Raw genomic sequence first — 21,690 nt, 5'->3', positions numbered from 1 at the left:
TGCACTGCTTGTGGGAATGCAAAATGGTGCAGCCACTGAGGAACAATTTGGAGCCTCCTCAAAAAAGTTAAACATAGAATTACCACATGACCCAGAAATTCCACTTTTAGGTATATACTCAAAAGATTTGAAACTGGAGACTCATACACATACTTGTACACACTGAAGCATAATTCACAATAGCCAAAACAAGTGCCCATTAAAAACTGAACAGATAAACAAAATGTGGTGTATACACCACATGGAATGAAATATTATTCAGTCATAAAGAGAAATAAAGTTCTGATAAGTGCTACAACATGAATGAACCCCGAAAACTTTATACTGAGTTAAACAAGTCAGTCACAAAAGAACAAATATTGTATGATCGCACTATATGAACTATCTAGAATAGATAAATACATAGAGAGCAAAATTTATTAGTGGTTTATAGGGACTGGTGGGGAGAGAGAATGGAAACATTGCTTTAAGGGGAATTTAGTTTCTGCTTAGAATGATGAAAAACTTTTTGGAAATAGTGGTGATGGTAATACAATATGGTGAATGTTATTAATGTCACTGAATTGTATACTTAGAATGACTAAAATGGCAAACTTATTGTTAAATATATTTTGCCACAATAAAATTTAGAGAAAAATTTTAGTAAAATAAAAACTGAATACGGAAGCTACTCAGAGAAATATTCACAATACATGTATGTGGCAAAAGACTCACATCCTGAATATAAAAAGAACTCCTACAAATAATAAAAAAGATAGACCAAACCAAAAAAACCCGTTGCCATCAAGTCGATTCTGACTCATAGCGCCACCTTTTAATAATGAACAAAAGACTTGATCGGACACTTCACAAAAGAATTTACATGAATATCCAATTCATACAGGAAAAGGTACTCAATACAATTATTCTTCAGGGAAATGTAAATTAAAAATTTAGCACAGCTAAAATGCAAAAGACAGCTCCAAAACTTTTGTGTGGACATGAAGCAAGTAGAATTGTCCAACATTGCTGTCAGCTTGTAAAATATTACAAACATTTTGGAGAACCTTTTGGCAGTTAAATAAAAGAGAATTTTTTACCCAAAGAAGATGTTTATAAGCACATTTATTCATGATATTTGAAAACCAGAAACAACCTAAATATTCATCAAGAGTAGAATGGACTAGTTAATTGGCTTAATAACATATTTAGTGCTTCTATTCTACCTCCTAGTTTGTTGCATAGCACCTGAGGTTTTAAAAGCTTGCAAGCAGCCATCTAAGGCACAACAATTGGTCTCTATTCACCCGAAGCAACAGAGACAGAAGGACAGTCAAGTATAGGGGGAGGAAATGGAATGTGTGTCTAATTGCCTCCATGAACAACTGCCTCCTTTGCCATGAGACACGAACTGGACAGTACCCAGCTACCATTACTGAACATTTTGATCAAAGACTGTATAGGAGAATCCTGATCAAAGGGGGGTAAATGTAGAACAGAATTTAAAATTCTCATGGAATCCGATTATCTGGAGCCATGGAGGCTGAATGAACCCCTGAAATTATTGCCCTGAAATAATCTTGAAACTTAAACCAAAAATATCCCCTGAAGTTATCTTAAAATTGACCAATAGTTTAGCTAGTAAACAATGTCTACCTTGAGAATTATGCTCTTTTAAGAATAATCTATATGGGATCAAAGTGACAGCAGCAACTCAAAAGATTAGACAAGAACCTTAGGGGGCAGTGAGTTTATGTTAATGAGGGAGGAACAACTCAGAGGAAGAGGGTGAAAATGGTTGCACAGCTTGAAGAATGTAATCAATGTCACTGAATTGTACATGCAGAAATGGTAGAATTGGTGTTATGTTTTGCTGTGTATATTCTCAACAACAACAAAAATAAGACAAATTATTTAAAAAACAAATTACAGCCAAGAAAACCCTATGGAAAAGTTCTACTCTCTGACACATGGGGTCACCATGAGTTGGAATCAACTTGATGACAATGAGTTTGGTTTTTAATGTGGGGTAGTACGTTTGTGGAATGCATGAAACAAGCAAAATGGTGCTTTTGGGGCTAGACTGCTTTGAAAATTCCTTGGCTAGATAATAATTTGTTTTGCTTTAAAGCCTGTCATTGGGCTTATTAGTTTTCCCCCCTGTGGTGCATCATCATTTTTGGCAGAACCTCACACTGAGTTCGAAGCTTTCATGATTTCTTTTTCCTTCTCTGAACTATGTATGTACATATATATATGTATATGTATATATATATGTATATGTCAAACTGCTATAAAGTAGCTCTTTTTTGATGATCTCTTCTTGCCTCTGGATTTATTTTTTAAGGCTGCTTAACAAAAATTACAGTTTGCAGCGCACACCAGGCAGTTATCTAATTAATATTTCAGTCTCAATCAGTTAGATACTAAATGAATCATTACTTTTAAAATAAATTTTTCTTTTTGGTCTGGACAGTCCAAAAAGGGTAGTTAATGTACAGCATGACTGAAACAGAATGGATGCATACAGCATTTGGCTAGTAACCAACAATAAGTTCCACATATTGAGTGTAGTTTCTCAGCTAACTTCCTCTCAGTCAAGCCACCTTTATATCCCTTTTAAGCACTTGGCATTTAAGCCAGTCATCACTCCATGCTCTGCACTGACTTCAGCAGGAATCTCTGAAATTATATTCTTGCATAAATATATATTCCTCTCTTATCCCTTCCTTTTATTTTATTTTTAAACAGGGAAACTTTTGAGAAAAAATAATGAAGGGTTACAAACCAAAGAGAAGATAAAACTAATTTGCTTGTTCCTACTCTACTCTATGGGGCAGTTCTACCCTGTCCTATAGGGAAACTATGAGTTGGAATCGACTCAACAGCAACGGGTTTGGTTTTTGGTTTACTCTAGTCTGAGAATACCAGAAAGATAATTACCTGTTTTATTGACTATGCAAAGGCATTCAATTGTGTGGATCATAACAAATAATGGATAACACTGCAAAGAATGGGAATCCCAGAACACTTAATTGTGCTCATTAAGAACCTGTACATAGATCAAGAGGCAGTCCTTCGAACAGAATAAGGGGATACTGCGTGTTTAAAGTCAGGAAAGGTGTGTGTCAGGGCTGTATCCTTTCCCCATACCTATTCAATCTGTATGCTGAGCAAATAATCCGAGAAGTTGGACCATATGAAGAACGGGGCATCAGGACTGGAGGAGGACTCATTAACAACCTGCGATATGCAGATGACACAATCTTGCTTGCTGAAAGTGAAGAGGACTTGAAGCATTTACTGATGAAGATCAAACATCACAGCCTTCAGTACAGATTACATCTCAACATAAAGAAAACAACTGGACCAATAAGCAACATCATGATAAACAGAGAAAAGACTGAAGCTGTCAAGGATTTCATTTTACTTGGATCCACAATCGACATCCATGGAAGGAGCAGTAAAGAAATCAGACGCATTGCCTTAGGCAAATCTACTGCAAAAGATCTCTTTAAAGTGTTAAAAAGCAAAGATGTCACTTTAAGGACTCAGGTGTACCTGACCGAACCATGGTATTTTCAGTCACCTCACACGCATGTGAAAACTGGACAACGAATAAGGAAGACTGAAGAATTGACACCTTTGAGTTGTGGTGTTGGCAAAGAATGTTGAATATACCAAGGACTGCCAAAAGAATGAACAAATCTGTCTTGGAAGAAGTACAGCCAGAACGCCCCTTAGAAGCAAGGATGGTGAGACTTCGTCTCACATACTTTGGACGTGTTAATCAGGAGGTACCAGTCCCTGGAGAAGGACATCATGCTTGTTAAAGTAGAGGGTCAGTGAAAAAGAGGAAGACCCTCAACAAGATGGACTGACACAGTGGCTACAACAGTGGGCTCAAGCATAACAACAATTGTGAAGATGGCACAGGACTGGGCAGTGTTTCGTTCTGTTGTACACAGGGTCGCTATGAGTCGGAACCGACCCCACGGCACCTAACAACAACAACTCTAGTCTTTTAGAATAATATTGATATATTAGAGTATATCTGCTTAAATAACAAAGACATTATTTACAAATAATACTTTAAACATCAAAAAAAAAAAGAGTAGACACCCAATACCCCAAGCAACTGAAAGGAAAGGAATATACAAGGAACCAGAGTGAAGAAATGGAGCTATTGGAGCAAGTATTAAAGCTTTGAATCCATTGTGCCAACTTGCACATTAGCAAAAAAAAAAAAAACACCAAACCAAACCTGTTGCTGTCAAGTCAATCTGGTCTCATAGCAACCCTACAGGACAGGGCAGAACTGCCCCATAGGGTTTCCAACGAGCAGTTGCTAGATTAGAACTGCTGACCTTTTGGTTAGCAGGTGAGCTCTTTAACCACTGCGTCACCAGGGCACATTAGCGAAGGAAGATAGATTTTGTTTTTTTTAAAAAAAGGGCTGATTTCATTTTGGGGACTTGTCAGCAACATGGTTTGCAGGTAGTCAGTTCCCTCACACCAGCTGCAGAGCCTTGCTATATATAGCTGTGGGGCCTTCACACACCTAGGCTACAGCTGGAGATGTCTACCACCACATCACACATTAGAATTTATTTATTAAATACCATACATTTTTATAGGGTTAGATTGTTTGAAATATCTGTTTACATTCCATATTCCAACAAAATCATGTCGGTATTAGTTAAAAAAATAAAAAGAGTAGAATGGATAAAGAAATTGTGGCATACTCATACAATGGAATACTACTCATCAATAAAAATGTATGCAATACTGATACATGCAACAGTTATAGATGCATCTCAAAAACATTGTGCTGAGGGGAAAAAATATGGTGGATAATTCATTTATATGATATTCGAGAACAGGCAAAACTAGAGTATGGTTAAAAAAATATCAAAGTGGTTGCCTCTGGGGGTGCAGGAGTGGGGACTGATGGAAAAAGGTTCAAGAGAAATTTCTAGAGTCAAGGAAATATTTTGTATCCTATTTTGCTTGGAGTCCAATGAGTATATACAACCATAAAACCTTTCGAACTGAACATGCAAGATCTATTCATTTATACTATAAGTAACTTATACTCTAATTATAAAAAATTCTTTTTTGATAAGAACATATATTCTAGAGAAGGGAGACTGATAACAAATAAGGTGAATGAGTAAATTATATGTAGTATTAGATAGTGCTACTGCTTAAAGAAAAAAAGAGCATGGAAAGAAATATAAAATATTGGGGATGAGGATTTAAAATTTTATTTAGAGGGCCAAAGAAGACTGATGCATAGGTTATTTTGAATAACAACCTAAGAGTTAAAGAAGTTATTTAGGACAGATTGGAAGAAAAGGTTTTCTCATACAGAAGCAATTTAATACTGGTTTGACAAGAAACAAGGAGTTGGTTTCCTACATTCCCCCTGTTGTTGTTAGTTGCCACTGAGTCGATTCCGACTCACGGGACCCCATGTGTGCAGAGTGGAGCTGCTGCCTAGGGTTTTCAAGGCTGTGACCTTTCAGATGCAGATCTCCAAGCCTGTCTTCTTGGGCACTTTTGGGTGGGTTTGAACCACCAATCTTTCAGCTTGTAGCTGAGTGCTTAACCATTTGCGTTACCCAGGGATTCCACATTCCGCGAATAATCCATCAATTTACCTGTCTGTCTAATTTCATTGGAGGTGCAACTGCATTCAAACACATTACAGTTTCAGTAGAAGTCAGATGGGAGGAATAAGCACAACTTTAGGTAATACAATAAACATAACAGTGAGAAATAGCTTGAGTAATTAAAATAATTAAAAGCTTTGAATAGTTGTGCCCTAATTAACAGGACAGAGGAAGCCACTGAAGTTGTGTGTAGAGAGACGAAAAGGAATAAAAATCATGTTAGAAGGATATTATTAAGGCATCAGTATCCTACAAATAATAAAAGAGAGTGAGACCAAATATTTGTTTCAGGAAGACTGAAGAGCCACAGCACTGCACGGTCCCCCTGACCATGATGGCAATGCGGTCACCCAGGATGTCAGCTTCATCCATGTAGTGGGTGGTCAGTAAGATGACACGATCCTGTTTATACTGCTGAAGAAGATTCCAGGTGGCTCTCCTTGAAACTGTGTCCATGCCAGATGTCGGCTCATCAAGTATCACCACCTGAAGACCAGAAGAACAGTTCCATGATCACTGTGAATATACGCTATGCCACTAGAGCCACTAGTATCTTACCTGTCATGGGGTTTACTCTGGTTTTCCTTTTTCAGTCACTTGTCCAACTAAGATAGTAAGTTTAGACTAAACTTAATTAGGAATGCTGGAATAATGCCAACCCTGTGACTATATTACACCAACTGGATTGAAAATGAGACCCATATCTGATCGTCACTTGGCAGGTTCCTCCTAGAGTATTAGATCCATATCGGCTCTCAGGTTTGTCAGCTGATTTTTTTTTTTTTTTTTACCTTGGAGCCCCCTATAAGTGCTATAATGATGGAGAGTTTGCGCTTCATTCCTCCACTCAGTGACTGTGAAAATGCATCACGCTTTTCTAGCAGGTTAAAAGCAGACAGCATATGGTCAATTTCCGTACGACGTTTCTTTCGAGGTATTCCTTTTATCTAGAAAGAGAAGCCAGAGTTTACGTAGTACTTCTAACTTTATCATTAGAAACATTTTACACTAGCCCTTTTCTTACATAATTTATATAGTGTCTTTTCCCCTTGCCTCCTTTTACGTCCAAAGGAGAATTCCTTAAAACTAATTTTTTTATAAGAAAAAGAATATTGATAATTGGTAATCTACCTGAAGAACATGAATAGAGTTGGAAAAAGGAACATATTTTTGGCTCACCACACAATAGAAATAAAGGTGTTCTGATACTGTCAAGTAATTAAACAACAGGTCCTGCTGGGGACACAAGCCCAAGCTTTTTCTAATATGGACCATGTCCTTTGAGATGGCATATCCATTAATATAGGCCTCCCCACTGGTAGGAGGATAGAGACCTGGAATTAAGCAGAAGACAAATAGTTTAGCTTTCATGAGGGAACACAACAACATAGTACTCATTAACATCTCAACTTCATAGTCTACTTATGAATTACTCATAAAAATTAGCAATATCTCACACAGAAGAAAATTTTTGGAAAATATCAGTGGTTATCTTTTGAGTGATAAAAATTTTTTTTGTATTCTTCTGTTTGTTTAACTGTATGTTCTAATTTTCCATGAGTATGCATGAGTAAAAATCACTTGGGTAATAACATGAAAGTTTGCTATATTAGAATATTACAGCATTGCCATCAGCCATTTGACAACACTTGGGCCCTATGTTATAAGCTAGGCCCTGTCCTAGACTTCGGTAGACTCTTTTGAAAATTCAGAAAATAAAAATGTTATCTTTGAAGAATTTAAATTCAAGTTGGGGGAGATAACCACATAGTAACAAAATAATTTATAAACACTTATGTAACACTTATCCATAGTTGTAGCTATTGGTCAAGTTTAATGGGAAAATACCACTTTAAACTCTGTAACTAATTAATCCTACTTTAAAAACACCTCTTAAGGGAGTAATATGTTCAAAGATGTCTTTTACAGTTAGAAGGATCATATGTCCCACTTTTATCCCTATTGTCCTGCAGTCCATCAAATTTTACATCGGTTTGAGAGTTTTCATTTTTAATAAAATCTTATAATTTTAGCTGTTTTAAAATCATACTGTTTGTTCAATCACCCCTTTTGACTTCCAGCTTCTGTCATGGTCCTTTCATTTCTGATTTTGGTTAATTTGATTCTTCTCTATTTTTCTTGGTCAGTCTAGCTAAAGTTTTGTCAACTTTATTGATCTTTTCAAACAACCAACTTTTGGTTTCATTAATTTTATCTGTTGTTTTTGTATTTTCTAGTTCATTAATTTCCATGTTAATCATATTATTTCCTCTGTGCTTGCTTTGGGCTTAGTTTGTTCTTCATTTCCCAGTGTTGTAAGGTGGAAGGTTAGGTTGTTGATTTGAAAACTTTCGTCTTTTTTAATATAGGTACTTACAGCTATAAATTCCCCTTTAAGCACTGATTTAGCTGCATCTCATATGTTTTGGGATGTTGTGTCTTCATTTTCATTCATCTCAAATTATTAGTTTGCCTTGTGATTTCTTCTTTGATAATTGTCTATTTAGGGTATGTTGTTTAATTTTCACAAATTTTTTAATTTACTGTCTTTCTGTTGATAGTTTCTAATTATCACTCCACTGTGATTGGAGACTATCTGTTTTGTTATCTCAATTCTTTTAAATTTATTAAGAGTTATTTTATAGCTTACTATATAGTTTATAATGAAGAATGTTCCATGTGCAGTTGAGAGGAATATGTATTCTGCTGTTGTTTGATTAAGTGTTCTATAGATGTCTGCTAGAACTAGTTTGTGTGTAGTTTTGTTAAAGTCTTCTGCTTATTTGTTGATCTTTTGTGTAGTTGTTCTATTCAGTATTGAAAGTGGGGTAATGAAGTTTCCAGTTGTAATTGCTGAACTGCCTATTTCTCCCTTCACTTCTGCCAGTTTTGGTTGCATGTATTTTGGGACTTTGTTGTTAGGTGCATGTATGTTTACAATTGTTATAACACCCTGATGGATTAATATTTTAATCATTATAAAATATTCCTTTTTATCTCTAGTAACATTTTATGGTTTAAAGTATATTTTGTCTGATGTCAGTACAGTCACTCCAGCTTTCTTATGGTTGCTGTTTGCATGATATATCTTTTCCCATTCTTTTACTTTCATCCTATATGTATCTTTGAATCTAAAATGTATCTCTTGTAGACAGCATAGAGTTAGATATTATCTTTATCTCGTCCGAATATCTCTGCCTTTTGATTGGATTGATATAACCCATTCACAATTTACTATAATTATTGTTATGGTTGGATTTATGTGTGCCATTTTACTTTTTGTGTTCTATGTTTTATGTTTATTTTGTTCCTCTATTACTCCTTTACTGCTTTCTTTTGCATTAAGTGATATTTTCTAGTGTAACATTTAATTCAATTATTTTTTCACTATATATATACACACACACATATATGTGTATATATATTTAAAACAAGTCCACAAGAGCCAAAGTATGAAGTTGAGTATATCCCATATGAATTTAGACCATCTCAAGAACAGATATGATGCACTGAACACCAATGAGAGAATGCCAGATGAGTTGTGGGATGACATCAAGGACATCATACATGAAGAAAGCAAGAGGTCATCAAAAAGACAGGAAAGAAAGAAAAGACCAAAACGGATGTCAGAAGAGACTCTGAAACACTCTTGAACACATAATGGCTAGAGCAAATGAAAGAAATGATGAAGTAAAAGAGCTGAACACAAGATTTCAAAGTATGGCTCGAGAAGACAAAGTAAAGTATTATAAGGACATGTGCAAAGACTTGGAGCTAGAAAACCAAAAGGAAAGAACACGCTCGGCATCTCTCATGCTGAAAGAACTGAAGAAAACATTCAAGCCTCCAGTTGCAATTCTGAAGGATTCTATGGGCAAAATATTGAACGACACAAGAAGCATCAAAAGAAGATGGAGGAAATACACAGTCACTGTACCAAAAAGAACTGGTCAATGTTCAACCATTTCAGGAGGCAGCATATGATCAGGAACCTATGGTACTGAAGGAAGAAGTCCAAGCTTCACTGAAGGTACTGGCAAAAAAACAAAGCTCCAGGAACTGACAGAATACCAACTGAGATGTTTCAACAAATGGATGCAGCACTGGAGGTGCTCACTCATCTATGCCAAGAAATTTGGAGGACAGCAACCTGGCCAAGAGGCTGGAAGAGATCTATATTTGTGCCCATTCCAAAGAAAAGTGATCCAACATAAAGCAGTAATTATCAAACAATGTGATTAATATCACACACAAGTAAAATTTTTGCTGAAGAAAATTTAAAAATAGTTGCAGCAGTACGTCGACAGGGAACTGCCAGAAATTCAAACCAGATTCAGAAGAGGATGTGGAACCAGGGATATCATTGCTGATATCAGATGGACCTTGGCTGAAAGCAGAGAATACCAGAAAAATGTTTACCTGTGTTTTAATGCCACACAGGCATTCAACTGTGTGGATTATAATGACTTATGGATAACACTGTGAAGAATGGGAATTCCTGAACACTTAATTGAGCTCATATGGAACCTGTACATAGACAAAGAGGGAGTCTTTTGAACAGAGTAAGGGGATACTGCATGGTTTAGAATCAGGAAAGGTGTGCGTCAGGGTTGAATCCTTTCACCATACTTATTCAATCTGTATGGTGAGCAAATAATCTGAGAAGCTGGACTGTATGAAGAAGAATATGGCATCCGGATTGGTGGAAGACTCATTAACAACCTGTGATATGCAGATGACACAACCTTGCTTGCTGCAGGTGAAGAGGACTTGAAGCACTTACTGATGAGGATCAAAGGCTATAGCCTTCAGTATGGATTACACCTCAACATAAAGAAAACAAAAATCCTCATAACTGGACCAATAAGCAACATCATGATAAACAGAGAAAAGATTGAAGTTGTCAAGGATTTCATTTTACTTGGATGTACAATCAACGTCCATGGAAGCAGCAGTCAAGAAATAAAATGACATATTGCATTGGGCAAATCAGCTGCAAAAGACCTCTCTAAAGTGTTGAAAAGACGTCACTTTGAGGACTAAGGTGCACCTGACCAAGCCATGATATTGACAGTCACCTCATATGCATGCAAAAGCTGGACAATGAATAAGAAAGACCAAAAAAGAATTGATGCATTTGAATCATGGTGTTGGTGAAGAATAAAGGGTATACCATGGGCTACCAGAAGAACAAGCAAATCTGTCTTGGAAGGAGTACAGCCAGAATGCTCCTTAGAAGCAAAGATGGTGAAACTTCATCTCGTGTACTTAGGCCATGTTATCAGGAGGGACTAGTCCCTGGACAAAATGGAATGATACAGTGGCTGCAACAATGGGCTCAAGCATAACAATGATTCTGAGGATGGTGCAGGACAAGGCAGTGTTTCATTCTCTTGTACATAGTGTCACTGTGAGTCAGAACTTACTTGATGGCACCTAACAACAACAATATATTTTTTAATCATTTTCTCAGTAGTTATTCTAGGGCTTATCATATACAACTTATCAGAGTAAACTTAATCCCATAGAGCAACAGAATCATTACTCCTATATAGCTCTATTGCCTCTTCTTCCTTTTTGTGCTAGTATTTTTATACATATTACATCTATATATGTTACCAACACAACAATAAAATGTTATAAATATTATTTATAGGATTTTATGTCTATTAAAGTAGCTAATAAAGTAGAACAAGTATATATTTATAAAGTTTGCTATATTTGCATTTCTGATTCTCCTCATTTGTTCCTGTGGGTTCATGTTACCATTTAGTGTCATTTGCTTACTCCACTACAATTTTGCTCCTACTCATCTCGGTTATACTATTATTTTCAAATACATTACTTTTCTATATACTGTATGCTCTCCAATAAAAGTATTGCACATACATTTTATATAATTGCTTTTAAATCAGTTAAGAGAGGAAAAAACAAGTATGCAGTTATACTTTTGTAATTACATAATTGCCTTCACTGGTGCTGTCTTCCTCTCTCCACTCACCGCTGTGGATTTGAATTTCCATCTGGCTTCACACGCTTCTGGCATGAAGAAATTCCTTTAGTATTTCTTGTAAGGCAAGTCTGCTAGCAAGGAATTTTTATCAGTCTTTGTTTATGTGGAAATGCCTTTACCACCCTCACTTCTGAAAGATAGTTTTGCTGGATATAAGATTCTTGGCTGACAAATTTTTTCTTTCAGTACTTTGAACATGTCATTTCATTGCCTCTGGCCTCCATTGTTTCTGATGAGAAGCCAATTGTTGATCTTAGTGGGATTCCGTTTTATGTGATGAGTCACTCTTCTCTTGGTGTCCTCAAGATTTTCTCTGTCTTTGTCTTTCATAATTTTTACTATGATGTGTATGGGGGTAGATCTCTTTACATTTATTCTATTTTGGAGTTTCTTGAGCTTCTTAGATGTGTAGATTAATGTTTTTCAGAAAGTTTAGGAAGTTTTCAACCATTTTTTCTTAGAATTTTTTTTCTGCTCCTTTTTCTTCTTCCTCTCCTTCTGGCACTAGCATTACACATATTGATGCACTTAAAGGTATCCCACATTTCTCTAAAGCTCTGTTCATTTTTGTTCATTCTCTTTTCTCTCTGTTCTTTGGACTGAATAATTTCAATCTATCTTCAAACTCACTATTCTTTCTTTTGCCAGTTTGTGTCTATTGCTAATCCAATTAATGATTTTTTCATTTTTTGTTACTGTACTTTTTCAACTCCAAAATTCTTAGTTGGTTCTATTTAGTAATTTCTATCTCAGACCTTCCTTTGTTTCTTTAATCATGGTTTCCTTTAGTTCTTTGAGCATATTATAATGGATACTTTAATGTCTTTGTTATCTGACATCTGGTCCCTTTCACAGGAAGTTTCTGCTGTCTGCTGTTTTTCCTGTATATGGGTCACGCTTTCCTGTTTCTTTTCATTTCTCATAATTTTTGTTATAAACTAGATGTTTTTCAATGCATTTTAGCAACTCTGGATATTTATTCCTCTTTCTCCTCTCTAGGGGTTATTTTTATTGTCATTTGCTTGTTTATTTGTTTTGTGACTTGGATAGGCTATTTTAGTGAATTCTAATTCTCCTGCAATGTGAAGCCTTTGTTGTCACTATTCAGAAGGCACAGCCTTATGCATGTGCACATTGTAAAATGGCAGTGGCTTTAGCAAGGTTATCTTTGACTGTTTCTTTTCCTGATCTGTCTGTTAATCCCCATGCCTCATTTAGCATTACACAAAATTAGACAGCCTCTACTTATTATTGACTGATAGCTCTATTGTTTTTTTTACAGTGCCCTGGGTCACAAATTGCCCCACAGTTTGATCCAATTAAATTCAGCAGGGGCTGTTTTTGAGGCCAGTGTTTGAGGTCTGTTTGCTCTTCTTAACTTTCTTTCCCTAGTTCTCTCTGATGAACTAGCTGACCTATGATTTAGCTTATTGTTCTGAATTAAGAGGAGCTATTTCTTTCAAGTTTGCTCTTAGGCTTGACCTTCACCACACTCTGTTTGAAATAAAGTCAGTTCCTTTGGGGAGAGCTTTGGAGCTATCTTTTCTTATGGACTGCCTCTCTTTCTGGGCAAATCTCTTAATGACTGCACTGGGTGCTGGGTAGGGCAGTAGCCTCTGGCCTTCTTGGCTTGCCTTTCCTGGTGTGGACTCTCTGCCCTATGAGCAATCTGGGATAAGAACAATCAGGGATCCAGTACTGTCACCCTACTGTACAGGGCAGAACCTCTGTATTATGGATAGGTGCTAGGGGGAGGAATGGAGCCACCAATCTGTTGGCTATACTCACCAGGAGTTTAGCCTCCCCACCTTGGAGTTGGAGGAGATGTGAAATGCTAGCAGCCTTCCTCTCCCAGTGAAATAAGGTCACCCTTGATTGGGAGCTGAGAGGAAAGGGAGTCCTGTCTTCTTGGTCGTACCCACCTTGAGTGGAGTTTCCATCAACTGAGTTGGGAAGAGGGAGAGCAAGACATGGCTCAAATGTCACAGACTCCTGATGTCTTATTGAGTTTCAGTAGATTTACTAGAATAAATTTTTCTTCATTTGCTGTATGTTCTTAGTACAATTTCCAGATACTTAAAATGGTTGTGTGTGTGTTTTGGGTTTTTTTATTTTTGTAGTTTTTGCCAGCTTTGGTTGTTTCACTGGAATGTGAGTTTGCATATCTCTTCACATTGACATTCCAAAAGAGGAACTCTGTTACTATTTTTGCTTAAACATTTAATTATATTCTAAAGAAATTTTAGTAAATAAAACTTTTAAAAATTTTTTATATTTACCCACATTTTACCATTTCTGGTATTCTTCGTTTCTTCCTACTGATCTGATTTTCAGTCTGGAATCATTTCCCTTCTGTCTGAAAAACTTCTCATTTCTTCCTGGGGGTGGCCTAGGATATGCTCTATCTTGGTGAATGTTCCATGGGTGGATGAAAATAATTTGTATTCTGCTGTTGTTTGCAGGAGTTTTCTATAAATGTCTACTAGACACTGTTAGTTGATAGTGTTGTTAAGTTCTGTATGCTTACTTATTTTCTGTCTAATAGTTCTATAAATTGCTGAAATAGTGGTGCTGAATTTTCCAACTATAATTGTGGACTTGCATAATTTCTTAATATATATTCATTTCTGCTTTGGATATTTTGATGTTCTGTTGTTTAATGCATGCATATTTAGAATTGCTATGTCTTCTTGTTGGATTGACCTTTTTATCATTATGCAATGTCCTCTTTGTCCCCCCCAAAGATAGTTTTAAATTTTTATACTATAGAAATTACTTGCAACTTAAAAGAAAGTAGATTGTTAAATAACTCTATGTATCACTGTAATAACTGAACTGTCAATATCAAGAGGGTACACAAATGTCTCATAGCTTCATCCACATGTGAGGAAACCCATGGTTCACCCTCTGAACAGAGCTGCACACATACCTGAGAGAATGGACAGAGTAGTAGACTTTCCTGCCCCATTCTGTCCTAAAAGAACAGTTATCTGCCCCTCAAATAAATTCAAAGACAAGTTTTTTACAGCTACTTTGATAGTGTTCTGCACTTGGAATGCCTGTTGGGGAGGGGGAAACACAAATACTAACTTTATATCTATCACTATCACTTGTGAAGAACAAGCACTCTTATCAATTATCCATAGAGAAACAATACCATATCATCAATCTCATGAGGAAAAAAATAAAGAGTAAGGAGGATGAAAGTGTGAAAAGGAAACAATCTTTGAAGGCATAGTATGAGTTTTAGAATTTCACAGTAGGTCTACAAACTTCCCCTGAGAAATCTCATCCTCTCCTGCTTTGTTTCAATTACCATATCGAAGCTGATACTGCCACAATCTTCTTTAATGGGTGTCTTTCCCCTAATTTAGAGAATTGCCAATTGAAAGCCTACACATGGATGTTTCATAGGCATCTCAAATTCCTTATGGCTAGTCTAGCAGTGCTTTTGCTTAAGATGTAAAAAGCTGGAAAGAATATTGTTCCCACTCTAACAAGAAGAAACTGAATAATCTACAATTTTAACTTTTCTCAAACCCACCAGAGAGGTGAGGTTTGAAGGCCACCAACTAACCTGAACTTTCAGAAAAGACAGGTGCCTTCAAGGAGAGATGGTACATGGACATCTGCTTACCCGGAGCAGACACTGGGTACTATACACACTGGTAAGAAGATTTTGGTTAAGTTTTTAATGAAAATTAGGTGAAAACAGTTTAAGAAACACAATACTTAAGCAGAAGAGTTGGGATTCAAACCCATGCCGTTCATATTTAACATCTACAGTCCCTGGGTGGCACAAACAGTTAAGAAGTTGTCTACTAGTCAAAAGGTTGGCAGTTCAAACCCTCCCAGAGGTATCTCAGAAGACAGACCTGGTGATCTGCTTCTGTAAGGCCATAGCCTTGAAAACTCTATGCAGCAGTTCTACTCTGCACACATCGAGTAGCCATGAGTCGGCATCAACTTGACGGCAACCAAAACAACAACAACAACAACATACCCACTGATGGTGAATAAAGACAAACATCTATATAACAAAAAATAAAATCTCATTTTTTTAACCCCAAATGGCTTCTATATATATTTTCTCCCTAAGTGTCTCATCTTATCTCCTCCCTAGACCTAAGCACCAGACTTATGTTAACTGTTTATCTGAAATCTGTACTTGGATGAATGTCTAAACTTCCTATGTCCAAAACAGAGCTTTTGATTTCCCACACCTTCAATTAAAAACCAACCAGTTGGGACTTCCAGGTTCTGATCCATCATGTAAGGAGGATGGAAGTAATCCTTCCTATCCTCACAATAAGAAAAAAGCTGAATATCTGAAAATCAACAACTCTTCTTAGATCCATCAGAGAATTGAGAGCACAGAGCAAATCGCTGCCCTGAAAGCTGGAGAGGCAAACAGATAAATGCAGAGAATCACTGGTTACTGGGAGCAGAGATCACCACTGTTGCTATTGCTGGACCCAGTCTTGGGTGGGAATACTTAAAAGGTGATTGACTAATTGCTTAAGACTGAGTATGAACTAGCTTGAGAGAGAAAAATTCCTGGGGGCCTAGTTTTGGGGATCCCCATACTTTCATGAGTTTCACATCCAGGAGCTCCAAGTTTTCACTGTGAAGCTTGAGAAAAATTCTCTCATGCTTCTATGAGGGGGAGGAGAAAGATAAACATTTTTAAATAATGCTCTGTTCTCCTTGACGACAGCTTGCCCTCAAGGGAAATTGCTCTACTTAAGCCTATACAAGTTGAGTTCTATTAGAGCCTAACCAACTCTGAGAAGGTGAATCACTCAGTTCTATCCCCATCTAGCCTTCAAAGTAGGAGAATGGAAATACTCAACTATAGCTTCCCCTAACACTAGATGTGGGGGAAAGGAAATACCCAACCTCAGACTCCTCTAGCCTTCCTGTTTCACATAAGGGGTGGAGAAAAAAAGCTAAGAAGTACTTGTGAGAGTCACAACTCAGGAGCACAGGCTCTCTAAAAGACTGAGACCTAGACTATAGACTGCTTACACACACATACACACCCCTTATCACTATATCAAGATCAACAGAACTTTATAACTGAAAGAACCTCAGATCCTTTTACCCAATACATTATGTTAGGCTTTCAACAAAATATAACAAGGAATGCTTAAAAAAAAAAAAAAAAAAAAACAGCCTAAAGAGTCAGGGGAACCATCAGAAGCAGATTCAGATATGGCAGAAATGTTAGAATTATCAGACGATACATTTAAAATAACTATGATTTTAACAGGAGCCCTGGTGGTGCAGTGGTTAAGAGCTTGGCTACTAACCAAAAAGGAGGCAGTTCAAATCTACCAGTTGCTCCTCGGAAACCCTAAGGGGCAGTTCTGCTCTGTCCTATAGGGTTGCTATGAGTCAGAATCAACTCGAAGGAACAGATTTAGTAAGGGCACTAAAGGCAAAAGTGGACAACATCCAAGAACATATATAATCTAATAAAAAATTTGAAAGGAAATGTGAGAAATCAAAAAACTGTAACAGAAATGAAGAATGACCGGATATGGCAGAGGAAAGAATCAGCAGACTTAAACATGATGTCAGTAGAAACTTTCAAAAGTGAAAAGTAAATAGATAGAAAAAAACAGAACAGACTATCCAAAAACTGTGAAACAATTATAAAAAGTGTAACATACACATAATGGGAATACAAGAAGGAGAAGAAAGAAAGAAATAGAAGAAATATTTGAAGTAATAACAGCTGAGAATTTTCCAAAATTGGCAACAGACATAAAACTACAGATTCAGGGAGACCAGAGAACACCAAAAGGATTAAAAAAAAAAAAATTAAAAAAACTACACCCAGGTATATCATATTCAAACTGTAGAAAATCAAAGACAAAGAGAAAATCTTGAAAACAGCCAGAGAGGAAAAACATCTTATCTATGAAGGAACAAGGGTAAAAATTACACCAGATTTCATGTCAAAATCCATACAAGCAGGACAAGTGGAGTAAGTGTTGGGGGAAAACATATCCCACTAATCTAGAATTCTGTACTCAGCTAAATTATCCTTCCAAAGTGAAGGAGAAATAAAACTTTTTCAGACAAACAAAAGTTGAAAGAATTTGTCACCACTAGACCTACCTTGCAAGAAATGTTAAAAGTAGTTCTTCAGAATGATAAAGGTTAGAAAGTTGGATGTACACAAAAAGAGGAAGACCAAACCAACCAAACCCGTTGCCACTGAGTCAATTCCCACTCATAGCAACCCTATAAGACAGGGTAGAACTGCCCCTTAGGGTTTCCAAGGCTGTAATCTGTATGGAAGCAGACTGCCACATCTTTCTCCCGTGGAGCATCTGGTGGGCTAAACTACTTGGTTAGCAGCTGAGAGCTTTAACCACTGCACTACCAGGGCTCCAAAGAAAGGAATAGCAAAATAAAATGAAGGTAGAATAAAATCTGTTATTTTTATTATTCTTAACTGATCTAACAGATAACAGTTTGTTTAAAATAATAATAGCAGTAATATATTGGATGATTATTGCTTATGGTTAAGTGAAATGCAGGACAGCGATGTTATAAGGGACATGAGGAAGGAATGGGGAATACTGTGTTATAAGGTATCTGTACTAACTGTGAAGTGATATAGTGTTATATAAAAGTGAGTTTATATTAACTGTAAATGTATATTGCAAACTCTAGGGCAACCAATAAAAACACTTTAAAATCACTGTAATTTATATGCTAAGAAAGGAGAGGAAATAGAATCATACAACCAGAGAAGGCAACAAATGAGGGGAAGAATAAAAAAAGGAAAAAAGAACAAGGGCAACAAATAGAAAATAGTTACAAACATGATGCTCCTAGGTGCCAACGAGCTGGTTCCGACTCATAGTGACCCTACCGACAACAGAATGAAACATTGCCCAGTCCTGCACCATCCTCACAATCAGTGTTATGCTCGGGCCCATTGTTGCAGCCACTGTGTCTATATTGTTGAGGGTCTTCATCGTTTTCACTGACTCTATACTACTTTACCAAGCATGATATCCTTCTCCAAGGACTTGTCCCTCCTGATAACATGTCCAAAGTATGTGAGACAAAGTCTCTCCATCCTTGCTTCTAAGGAGCATTCTGGCTGTACTTCTTCCAAAACAGATTTGTTTGTTCTTCTGGCAGTGTATGGTGTATTCAGTATTCTTCACCAACACCATAATTTAAAGGTGTCAGTTCTTCTTCAGTCTTCCTTATTCATTGTCCAGCTTTTGAGTGCATATGAGGTGACTGAAAATATCATGGCTTGGGCCAGGCGCACCTTAATCCTCAAAGTGACATCTTTGCTTTTTGTAACACTTTAAAGAGGTCTTTTGCAGAAGATTTGCCCAGTGCAATACATCATTTGATTTTTTGACTGCTGCTTCCCTGGGCGTTGACTGTGGATCCAAGTAAAATGAAATCCTTGACAACTTCAATATTTTTTCCATTTATCATGATGTTGCTTATTGCTCCAAACATGGTAGATATTAATTCAACTATATCAATAATCACTGTAAGTGTGAATGGTTCTAAATTATACCAATTAAAAGACAGACTATCGGAGTGGTTAAAAAAACAAGACCGAACTATATATTGTCTACAAGAAAGTCACTGTAGATATTTAAGACACAAATAGATTACAAATAAAAGGATGAAGAAAGGTATACCATGCTAACATTAACCCAAAGAAAGCTGGAGTAACTATATTAATTTCCAACAAATCAGATTTCAGAGCAAGGAAAATTATCAGGGATAAAGAGGGAATTACATAATGATAAAAATGCCAATTCTCCAAGGAGACATAACAACCCTTAATGTGCATGTGTCTAACAACAGAGTATCAAAGTACATGAGGCAAAAACTGATACACCTGCAAGGAGAAAGACAAATCCACTATTACTGTTAGAGACTTAAACATCCCCCAATCATTGATTGATAGATGCAGCAGGCAGAAAATCAGTTAATACAATTTAACTGAACAGCACCATAAATCAACTGGAGCTAATTGACATTTGTCAAATACTTCATCCAACAGCAACACAATACACATTCTTTCCAAGTTTGCATGGGATATTCACCAAGACAGACCACATCCTGAGCCACAACACACCTTAACAAATTTAAAAGAACAGAAATCATACAAAATATGCTTTCAGGCCACAATGGAATTAAACTAGAAATCAGTAACAGAAATATAGCTAGAAAATCTCATTAAAATATTCAGAGATTAAATAAAACACTTCAATAATACATAGGTCAAAGAAGAAGTCTCAAAAGAAATTTAAAAATATTTTGAGGTAAATGAAAATGGAAATATAACTTATCAAAATTTGTGGGATACAGCAAAAGCAGTATTTAGAAATTTATAGCACTAAATGTGTGTATTAGGAAAGAAGATATATCTAAAATTATTCTAAGCTCCCACCTTAGGAACCCCTCCCCCAAAAAAGAACAAATTAAATTCAAAATAAGTGGAGGAAAAGAAATAACTAAAATTACAGCAGAAATCATGAAACTGAAAAAAGGAAATTAATAGAAAAAAATCAATGAAACCAAAAGGTGTTTCTTTGAAAAAAAAAAAAAAGCAATAAAACTGACAAACTTTTACACAGGCTTATCAAGAGAAAAAGACAGTAGACACAAATAACTAATATTAGAAATGAAACAGGTACCATTATGACTGATCCCACAGACATTAAAAGGATACTAAAGAAATACAATGAACAACTCTATGCCTATAAATTTGATAATATGGATAAAAGGAACAATTCCTTGAAAGACATAAAAATGGAAGCAACAACTAATAACCTTCCAAAACAGAAAGCATCAGGCACAGATGATTTCACTGGTGAATTGTACCAAACACTTAAAGAAGAATTAAACCAATACTTCTCAAATGCTTCCAATAAACAGAAGCACAGGGAACAAACACTTCCCAACTTACTCTACGAGGCCAGCACTACTCTAATACCAAAACCAAACAAAGGCATTACTAGGAAGGAAATTTACAGACCAACATTTCTCATGAACATAGATGCAAAAATCCTCAACAATATATTAGCAAATTGCATCCAACAATGTATAAAAAGAATTACACACCACGATCAAGTGGGATTCATCTCAGATATCCAAGGCTGGTTCAAAGTTCACAAATCAAGTAATGTAACTCATCATAGCAACAGACTGGAAGAAGAAAAGTCATATGATCATATCAATAGATGCATAAAAAGCATTTCACAAAATCCAATACTCTTAAAACACAATACTAAAGAAGAACGTAGTTGGAAGACTGACGCTACCTAATTTCAACATTTACTATAAAGCTACAGTGATCAAGATAGTGTGGTATTGGCAAAAGAGCAGACAAATAGATCAGTGGAACAGAACAGAGAGCCAAGAAATAGACTCACACAAACACGGTAAACTGATCTTTGACAAAGAAGCAAAGGCAATTCAATGGAGAAATGACAGTCTTTTCAACTAGTGGTGCTGGAACAACTGGACATTCACATGCCAAAATAAAAAAAATCTAGACCTAGAGCTTACATCTTTCACAAGAATTAATTCAGAATGGATCAAAGACCTAAATGTTAAATGTAAAACTATACAACTTCTAGAAGATACCATAGCAGAAAATCTAGGCGATCTTGGGTTGGTGACGACTTTTTAGGTATAACATCAGAAGTACAATCCATAAAAGAAAAATATTGTTAACTTGGACTTCATTAAAATTATAAACTTGTGCTCTGTGAAACACTGTTAAAAGAATGTAAAGACAAGTCACGGACTGGGAGAAAGTATTCTCCAAAATATATATCTGACAAAGGACTTGTATTTAAAATATACAGAGAACTCTTACAACTCAACACTAAGACAATAAACAATCTAATTTAAAAATTGGCCAAAAATCTGAACAGAAACCTCACCAAAGAAGATATACAGAATATGTATATCAGCATATGAAAAGATGCTCAACATCATATGTCATTAAACCAAAAAAAA

At 36.2% G+C, this 21,690-nt stretch overlaps 1 protein-coding gene across 1 annotated transcript in view; it reads right to left on the bottom strand.

The window, feature by feature from the left end:
- LOC101344022 (ATP-binding cassette sub-family A member 3-like) overlaps positions 1-21,690 on the bottom strand; it is a 139,319-nt gene that overhangs the window by 63,974 nt on the left and 53,655 nt on the right. The window contains 4 exon segments of the mRNA XM_023728327.1: positions 5,930-6,140; positions 6,446-6,601; positions 6,834-6,988; positions 14,597-14,726. Coding sequence (XP_023584095.1) covers positions 5,930-6,140; positions 6,446-6,601; positions 6,834-6,988; positions 14,597-14,726 — 652 coding nt within the window.

The sequence above is a fragment of the Trichechus manatus genome, unplaced genomic scaffold (assembly GCF_000243295.1).
Source record: "Trichechus manatus latirostris isolate Lorelei unplaced genomic scaffold, TriManLat1.0 scaffold00024, whole genome shotgun sequence".
Taxonomy (NCBI): Eukaryota; Metazoa; Chordata; class Mammalia; order Sirenia; family Trichechidae; genus Trichechus; species Trichechus manatus.
This window is presented reverse-complemented; position numbering and strand designations above follow the sequence as displayed.